Source organism: Primulina tabacum, chromosome 8 (genome assembly GCF_025594145.1).
Source record: "Primulina tabacum isolate GXHZ01 chromosome 8, ASM2559414v2, whole genome shotgun sequence".
NCBI classification, from domain to species: Eukaryota; Viridiplantae; Streptophyta; class Magnoliopsida; order Lamiales; family Gesneriaceae; genus Primulina; species Primulina tabacum.
Genome location: NC_134557.1, coordinates 33,874,738 through 33,884,183, shown reverse-complemented (window position 1 = coordinate 33,884,183; position 9,446 = coordinate 33,874,738). Strand labels below are relative to the sequence as shown.

At 40.3% G+C, this 9,446-nt stretch overlaps 1 protein-coding gene across 1 annotated transcript; it reads right to left on the bottom strand.

The window, feature by feature from the left end:
• Positions 1–5,074: 5,074 nt before the first annotated feature.
• LOC142554687 (uncharacterized) lies at positions 5,075–8,816 on the bottom strand. Its single transcript, XM_075665356.1, has 6 exons — positions 8,117–8,816; positions 7,362–7,835; positions 6,565–6,785; positions 6,398–6,447; positions 5,629–5,831; positions 5,075–5,508 (listed from the first exon to the last, which is right to left on the bottom strand). Exons 1-6 carry the CDS (start codon positions 8,814–8,816, stop codon positions 5,075–5,077), a joined length of 2,082 nt encoding a protein of 693 aa, XP_075521471.1.
• Positions 8,817–9,446: the final 630 nt, after the last annotated feature.

Sequence of the window (9,446 nt, the reverse complement as noted above, 5' to 3'; positions counted from 1 at the left end):
GACAATTTGTAATTTCTCTTCATAAATGATATAAAATAGTGATCATCCATTTAATTCTCAATACTGATTTTGGATTACATGAATAACTCATTTTTTATAATGGTAGTTTAAAGCTAGCATTCTTTACGCAGCTTTACCCAACAGGCATATTAATTGGGTCAAATATTGATCGAACTCTTCTTTATTGCATATTTGTATCAAAGGCACAAAAGTGGAAAATGGAATTCGGTTAATTGTAGGAGTTTTAAAGAGATGTGTTTAATAAAGGAAGTGAGCTTTTTTCTATAACTTTCCTCCAATTTAATTCACTCAACCACTCTCTATTTTTATTTTGTTCGCTTTTGATCAAATATACATACATTATATGTTTCCAAGAGTTTTTTTGAAACAACTATATATGTACGTGAAGATTTGAGTGATTTGTTTTGTTTGGGAGGATTGGAGCTTGCGTCTCGATATTGTCTATCAGGTCTGCTTATTGTTTTATATTTACATAGAAAAACACTTTTGAATAGTGTTTGTTGAGTTTTCATATTTTTTTGGGTTAATATTGTTGGCTTTTGATCAAATATACATACATTATATGTTTCCAAGAGTTTTTTTGAAACAACTATATATGTACGTGAAGGTTTGAGTGATTTGTTTTGTTTGGGAGGATTGGAGCTTGCGTCTCAATATTGTCTTTCATGCACTGCTTACTGTTTTACATTTACATAGAAAAACATTTTCGAATAGTGTTTGTTTAGTTTTCATATTTTTTTTTGCCGGCGGTCTGAGTGGATGGCTAGCAGTGGTCGGCCGACGGCGGGGGTGGTAGGTCGGCAGTCGGTCGAGGGAAGTGGTGGTGAGTTTGGATTTAGGAGAATGGTAAAATTGGAAAAATAAGATGGATTAAAAGTAGGATAAATAATCATAGAGGGTGATGAGTAATTATATTATCCCAGTTAATATAACCTAATCATTCATAGGAGGAATTGACATGGTTAAATAAAAATCCTACTAAACATAAGATTGGGTGGGTTACAAATTAATAAACTCACCTTATCCCCCAACCAAACGCAGCGTTAGGCTACATTTGGTTGGAAGATAAAATTATGAAATGATTAAGACATAATGATAAAAAGAATGATTGAAGTAGATAATGATAAAATACTATTATGTTTGGTATGATTGTTAAGAATGGAAGAATTAATAATCTTTTGATGAATTGACAAAATTGCCCTTCCACTTTTACGGCGGTGGTGGTCGGCCGACGGTGTGATTGCCGATGGTGAGGCGGCGGCGGTCGGCCGACGGGAGGAGGGGGTGGTCGGCAGTGGTGACGGCAGGGGCGGCGGCTGTCGGTCGACAGGAGGAGGCGGCGGTCGGCCGACAGGAGGAGGGGGTGGTCGGCAGTGGCGACGGCAGGGGTCGGCGGCCGTCGGCCGGCGCTCTGAGGGGGTGTTCGGCAGCGGAGCAGCGTCGGGCGACGGCCGACGGCGGGCGGCGGTCGGTGGAGGGAAGTGGTGGTGAGTTTGGATTTAGGAGAATGGTAAAATTAAAAAAATAAGATGGATTTATAGTAGGATAAATAATCCTAGGGGTGAGTAGAAATTATTTTATCCGAGTTAATATAAACTGAGATAACAGGAAGGAAAAACCGAACCACATTATCATTTAATTATTTTTGTGTTGACAGGGCATGGTTACCACATTAGAGAAATTAAAGCTTAACTACAGTCCCTGTTTTGCTAACCAGAGTCAGCAAGGTAAAAATCTTATTTTTTATCCAATATTGAAGCACATATGTTGTGTAGAAAATACCAATTTTTTCTTCTTTTTACGCATTATTTTATTGTCGAACTCGAATAACTAGCTATTATTTATACTATTTGGTTTGATTCAACATGAACATGGAACCAGTAAATTTAAAGTAAGCGAAAATGCCATTACCAATTTTTTGGGATATGGACACTTGTCCGATCCCAAAAAGCATCTCAGCAACTGAGATAATACAAAATATACAGGATGCGCTACGAAACATAGGATACGAGGGACCAATATCCATTTATGGATATGTTAAAAACAACAAAGTTTCCGGAGAATTCATTGATGGCCTAAAATCACGCGACATGAAATTAATTGTGATCGACGGTATAATGATTTTGATTTGGGGATACATTTTTCTTGTGAAAATACTATTTTTTCAATATTATTATTATATGTTTTATTTAATTTCTTGTGAATTTGCTTTCATTTTTATATTATTTATGCATTTTATTTATTGTTAATTTACTTTCATTTTAGTATTATTTGTGTTATTTGGTTAGGTAAGAAAAACACAGTAGAAAAGAGGATGATTGTTGATATACCTTCCCAGAAACTGCATGTAGATTTCGGGTAATGATGAATTTGCCTCTATATTACATAGGCTGAAGATGAAGAAGTTCAACATCTTATTGGCGTTAGGCTACGTTTGGTTGAATGATAAAATTTTGAAATGATTAAGACAGAAATGATAAAAAGAATGATTGAAGTAGATAATGATAAAATAATATTATGTTTGGTATAATTGTCAAGAATGAGATAATTAATAATCTTTTGATGAATTGACAAAATTGCCCTTCCAATTTTACGGTGGTGGTGGTCGTCAGGCTGTTTGATTGCCGACGGTGAGGCGGCGACGGTCGGCAGGAGGAGGGGGTAGTCGGATGCGGCGGCGGCGGTCGGCCAGCAAGAAGAGGGGTGGTCGGCAACGGCGGTGGCAGCGGGCGGCGGTCTAAGGGGGTGGTCGGCAGCGGGGGCGGCGTCGGGCGACGGCCGACAACGGTCGGCGGTCGGTGGAGGGAAGTGGTAGTGAATTTGGATTTAGGAGAATGATAAAATTGAAAAAATAAGATGGATTCAGAGTAGGATAAATAATAATAGGGGATGAGTAGTGATTATTTTATCCGAGTTAATATAACCTAATCATTAATAGGAGGAATTGACTTGGTTAAATAAAAATCCTACCAAACATAAGATTAAGTGAGTTAAAATTCATAAACTCACCTTATCCCCCAACCAAACACAGTGTTAGGCTACGTTTGGTTGGAGGATAAAATTATGAAATTATTAAGACAAAAATGAAAAAAAAAATGAATGAAGTAGATAATGATAAAATAATATTATATTTGGTATGATTGTTAAGAATGAGATAATTAATAATCTTTTGATGAATTGACAAAATTTCCCTTCCATTTTTACGGCGGTGGTGGTCGTCGGACGATTTTATTGCCGACGGTGAGGCGGCGGCGGCCGGCAGGAGGAGGGGGTGCTCGGATGCGGCGGCGGCGGCGATGGAGGTCTGCCGGCAGGAGGAGGGGGTGGTCGGCAGTGGCGGCGGCTGTCGGTCGACAGTCTGAGGGGGTGGTCGGCAGCGGACGTGGCATCGGGCGACGGCCGACGGCGATCGGCGATGGTCTGTCGGCGGTCGGTGGAGGGAAGTGGTGATGAGTTTGGATTTAGGATAATGGTAAAATTAGAAAAATAAGATGAATTCAGAGCAGGATAAATAATCCTAGGGGGTGAGTAGTTATTATTTTATCCCAGTTAATATAACCTAATCATTCATAAGAGGAATTGACTTGATTAAATAAAAATCCTACCAAACATAAGATTAAGTGGGTTAAAAACTCATAAACTCACCTTATCCCCCAACCAAATGCAACGTTAGGCTATGTTTTGTTGGGGGATAAAATTATGAAATGATTAAGACAAAAATGATAAAAAGAATGATTGAAGTAGATAATGATAAAATAATCTTATGTTTGATATGATTGTTAAGAATGAGATAATTAATAATCTTTTGATAAATTGACAAAATTGCCCTTCCACTTTTACGGCGGTGGTGGTCGGCCGGCGATCTGATTTCTGACGGTGACGCGGTCGGCCTGCCGGCCGACGGCGGCGGGCAGGAGGAGGGGTTCGTCGGATGCGGCGATGGGGGCGGTCGGCCGACAGGAGGAGGGGGGGTCGGTAGTGGCGTTGGTAGCGGGAGCCGTGCGGCGGCAGCTGTCGGCCGGCTGTCTTAGGGGATGGTCGGCAGCGGAGGCGGCGGGGGTGGTCGGTCGGCGGGGGGTTTGAGTGATTTGTTTTGTTCGGAGGATTGGAGCTTGCGTCTCGATATCGTATTTCAGGTACTCCTTACTATTTATATTTACGTAGAAAAAAAACACTTTTGAATACTGAATAGTGTTTGTTGAGTTTTCATATTTTTTTTATTAATAAACTTGGTTGGATTATTTCCACTTGTGTTCTTCTAGAGTGAAAAAATTACCCTAAAAAAGAAGTAGATTGACAATATAGAGAGGATGCGAGAAATATAAATATGGTTCCGTCTCTCATAATGATATTCAACAATTGATGAATTAACATAAGAAATTATTAATATTACAAATCACAATACAAGTCTCAAGGATAAATTGTTTCAATCTCTCTCTTCGACAGGGGAATTCAGGAAGGAAAAAACCGAACCATATTATCATTTAATCCTTCATGGGTTAACTCAAAGGTTATTTCCTGCACATTTAACTTGTCCAAACTCTTGGCTCATCCTATAGCTCCCTTTTTGGTCTTGTTAGGACAAGCTTGGTTGAGCTGCTGTGAGCTGACAGATCGAGTCCTTGAACTGGGGATTTACTCTTCCAGTGACGACTCTTTGATGGATATGGTTACTTGCAGCTTGACCTCTCGTTGAGTCAGTCTCCGAGCTTTGAAGCTACTTTCTCGAGTCAAGTTAGCTGAAATCTAAGTTCATATTTAAGTTCTATAGTTAAAATGAAAGTTGTTAAGCTTAGTTTGAGTTAAATTTCAAGTTCGAATTTTTTACATGATTTGCTTCGGGTCGGAAAATCCTAGGTTCTGACATCCCTCCCTCCTTATTGAAAGTTTCGTCCTCGAAACTTGGATCAGCTCGAGCTTTTGAATAAATGAGGATATTGTGAGCGCATTTTCTCTTCGAGTTCCCAAGTGGCCTCCCTTTCGGTATGATTTGACCACTGCACTTTGACATAAGAGATTGTTCTATGCCTCAACACTTGGTATTTTGTGTTCACTATTCGGATAGGGACTTCTTCGTATTTGAGTTCTTCATTGAGATTTCTTCAATCATCAGTGGTGCAACCTTGAGTATATCACTCGGGTCTGGGACATATTTCCTCAGTTGTGAGATGTGGAAAACATTGTGAATTCTGGACATATCAGGCGGCAAAGCTAGACGGTAGGCTAAGGTTCCCACCTTCTCCAGTATCTCAAACGGTCCCACATATCTCGGGCTTAACTTTTCGGATTTACTGAACCGAACTACTCCCTTCATAGGAGAGACCTTGACATAAGCCTTTTCACCAATCTCCAATTCCAACGGTCTTCTCTTCAAATCGGCCCAGCTCTTTTGTCTATCTTGGGCTGCCTTGAGTCTTTCCTTGATTATGGCTACTTTGTCAACCGTTAATTGAACAAGCTCTAGTCCGGTAACAGCTTTTTCTCCGACTTCATCCCAATATAGAGGCGACCTACACTTTTGGCCATACAGAGCCTCATACGGAGCCATCTCGATGCTACTGTGATAGCTATTGTTATAGGCGAATTCTATCAGGGGTAACTGTTCACTCCAGTTTCCAGGAATATCCAAAGCACATGCTCTCAGCTTGTCCTCGAGGGTCTGAATCGTTCTCTCGGTTTGACCATCAGTTTGTGGATGATAAGCCGTGCTGAGAGTGACCTTAGTTCCCATAGCCTTTTGAAAACTTTTCCAAAATCTTGGATCTCTGTCAGACAGTATACTTACTGGGACTCCGTGTAATCTCACTATGCTGTCCATATATAAAGTAGCTAGCTTATCAAAGTTGTAAATCATCCGCACTGGCAAGAAATGTGCAGATTTGGTCAGTCTGTCGATAATTACCCAAATTCCATCGTGACCTTGCCTTGATCTTGGTAGTCCTACCACAAAATCCATGGAGATGTTATCCCACTTCTATTTTGGTATTTCCAATGGCTGTAAAAGTCCTCCAGGCCGTTGGTATTCTGCCTTGACTTGTTGACAGGTTAGGCACTTGGAAACAAAGACAGCCACGTCCTTCTTCATTCCGTTCCACCAGTAATTGTTTTTCAGGTCTCTGTACATTTTGGTGCTTCCTGGATGTACCGAAAATCTCGATTTATGTGCCTCGGTCATGACATCTTCTCGAATTCCGTCGATATCGGGTACAAACAACCGTCCTTTCATCCAAAGGATACCATTCTCATCCATTTGGAATTCTGGAACTCTTCCTTCTTGGATCTGTTCTTTAATTTTAAGGTTGGAGGTGTCTTGGTTCTGCTTCAATTTGATGGTTTCCCGAAGTCCTGGTTGCGCTGATAGTGAAAATAAGCTTACTTTTCCAAAAATTTTCGGCTCAATGCATCAGCCACCTTATTTGCCTTACCCTGGATGATAATTTATTACCAAATCATAATCATTTAGAAGTTCCATCCACCTTCTTTGCCTCATGTTTAATTCTTTTTGGGTGAAATGTACTTGAGGCTCTGGTGGTCAGTAAATACTTCACATTTCACTCCATAAAGGTAGTGCCTCCAGATTTTGAGCGCAAACACAACTGCAGCTAACTCCAGGTCATGAGTGGGGTAATTCTTCTCATACGGTTTCAATTGTCGTGAAGCATAAGCAATTATCTGACCTTCTTGCATAAGTACACATCCTAACCCTCCCTTTGAAGCGTCACTGTACACTGTGAAGTTCTTGCCGTCTTCAGGAAGGATTAATACTGGTGTAGTTATGAGTTTTGTCTTCAGGGTTTCAAAACTCTTCTCACATGCTTCATTCCAAATAAATTTCGAATTTTTCTAAGTAAGTTTGGTGAGTGGAATGGCTATCGAAGAAAATCCTTCCACAAATTTTCTATAGTAGCCAGCTAATCCCAGAAAACTTCTTACTTCGGTTACTGTTTTCGGTTGAGACCAATCTTTGATTGCCTCTACTTTCTTAGGGTCTACTGACACCCCTAATTCAGAAATTATATGACCTAGGAACACCACACTTTTTAACCAAAATTCACACTTCTTGAATTTGGCATATAGTTCCTTTTCTCTCAGTGTTTTCAACGTGAGACGCAAATGTTCTCTGTGTTCTTCCTCACTTGGTGAGTATACCAAGATATCATCTATGAAAACAACCACAAACTTGTCGAGATATGATTTAAACACTCGATTCATAAGATCCATGAATGCTGCAGGAGCATTTGTTAGGCCAAAAGGCATTACTGTAAATTCGTAATGTCCATATCTCGTCATAAAAGCAGTTTTAGGGATATCCTCAGTTTTGACTTTCAGCTGATGGTAACCAGATCTTAGATCGAGTTTTGAGAAAACTCTGGCTCCTTTTAGCTGATCAAAAAGATCCTCTATTCTCGGGAGTGGGTACTTGTTCTTTTTGGTGATCTTGTTTAACTCCCGGTAGTCAATGCATAGCCTCATGCTTCCATCTTTTTTCTTTACGAACTGCACTGGGGCTCCCCACAGAGATGCACTAGGGCGAACCTGCTTCTTGTCCAGTAATTCCTGAAGTTGTTCCTTTAACTCATTTAATTTAGTTGGAGCCATTCGGTATGGTGCTTTTGAGATTAGCGCAGCACCACGGACCAAATTGATTTCAAATTCTACTTCCCTATCGGGTATCTCACCCGGTAATTCCTCGTGAAAAACATCTGGAAGTTTTTGAATAATTGGAATATCTTCCAACTTTGGGACCTCTTCTACTTTGATCTCATCGATCATTGCCAGATAAATTTCTTCTCCTCCTTTTATGGCCTTCCAGACTTGCGAGGCCGATAACAGAGATTTTTTTCTTTGGATTTTCCGTGATATATGACTTCTTCTTTAGTCGGAGTCTGAAGTCTAATATCTTTCTTTTGACAGTCTACTATGGCATGGTTTTTAGCTAACCAGTCCATTCCAAGAATGATGTCAAACTCAACCCTATTGAGTTGAATTAATTCTGCCTCAAAAATTTGTTTGCTGATACATATTTTACAATTTCTATACATTTTGTGGGTCTCAATTATTTTGCTCGCCGGTGTTGCCACTCTTAACGGCTCACTAAGAATATCATGTTCAACTTTAAGTTTCTTAGCAAATCTTTTGGACACAAACGAGTGCGTAGCACCACAATCAAACAAAGTATATGCAGGTATGTCATTGAGTAGAATAGTACATGCCACCACCTCGTTGGTGTTATCAGCTTCTTCCTGGGTGATTGTATACACCCGAGCATTGGTCTTGTTTTCATTCTGCTTTCTGGGTCCCGCCCCTTTTTCTTTGTTTTCTGGACATTCCTTAATTCGATGACCTACATGTCCACACTTGAAACATGCGCCTGTCTTCCGATAAAATTCTCCGGTATGATACTGTTTACAGGTGTCGCACCACTTCCCTTCCCTATTGCCAGTATTGCCAGAGCTTCCTTTGAAAGGTCCACCTGAATAATTTGGCTTTTTAAACTTGGGACCATTCTGAGTAGATTGATTGACCATCGGTCTTTTGTTCTTGTTTTCTTCCTCGCGGCGTTTGATATCCGTTTCTGCGCTCATCGCAACGCCCATAAAATCCGCAAAACTATTTGGCTTGAATACTGCCAAAGCTGACTGAATCCGGCTGTTGAGTCCCTTTTTAAAACGATGCATTTTTAGCGTTTCATCAGACATGATTGTTGGGACATAGGTTCCTAGATCATTGAACCATGAAGTGTATTCCATCACTGACATGTCCGGAGCCTGTTTGAAGTTTTCGAACTCGCTCATCTTCTGCAGACGAAATTCAACTTGGGTAGTATTGTTTCAAAAATTCTCTCTTAAAACTCTGTCATGTGATCTCTTCCACTTCAGTTAGAGATGGTGACACAACTTCCCACCATTTCCTAGCTCGGTCTTCCAAAAACGATGTCACAACCTCCACTCTCAGTTCTTCAGGTATTTCCAGTAAATGCAGTTGTGTTTCGACATTCTTGAGCCAATTGTGGCTGACTTTCGTGTCTGGGTTCCCATCGAAAGTTGGATTTCAAGAACAGATGAAAGTTGGACTAAAATTGGGATGCACTAGGCTTTTGCCAATATCAAAATCCCAGCGGGATTATGAACCTGACGGCTCTGATACCACTTAAATGTCACGCCCCGTGTCGGAAGTGTCGATGACATCCGGCATTGTTAAACAATTACTTGAAAACAATTAAGCCTCGTATCGAAATGCCAAAAACCAGTCTTTTTCATAAATTAAACATTGTCTTTACATTGACAATAGAATTAAAAATACATAAGAGTAGCAATTGCGGAAACTAAACAAAAAAGAAATAAAGTCTTTATTTCTTGTATCCTGCTCGTCGACTACCATCCCCAGAAGGCTTCTTGTTCCTCCTCATTCAGTTGTTCTTCATT

Bases quoted from the DNA above. Each gene is read 5' to 3' on its own strand.
- LOC142554687 (XM_075665356.1), bottom strand. From the start codon at position 8,816: ATGAGCGAGTTCGAAAACTTCAAACAGGCTCCGGACATGTCAGTGATG. The intron at 7,836-8,116 runs GTGAGCCGTTAA...CGGCCTCGCAAG, and splicing joins AGTTGAACATGATATTCTTA to TCTGGAAGGCCATAAAAGGA. The intron at 6,786-7,361 runs GTTACCATCAGC...TAACTACACCAG, and splicing joins AAAACTCGATCTAAGATCTG to TATTAATCCTTCCTGAAGAC.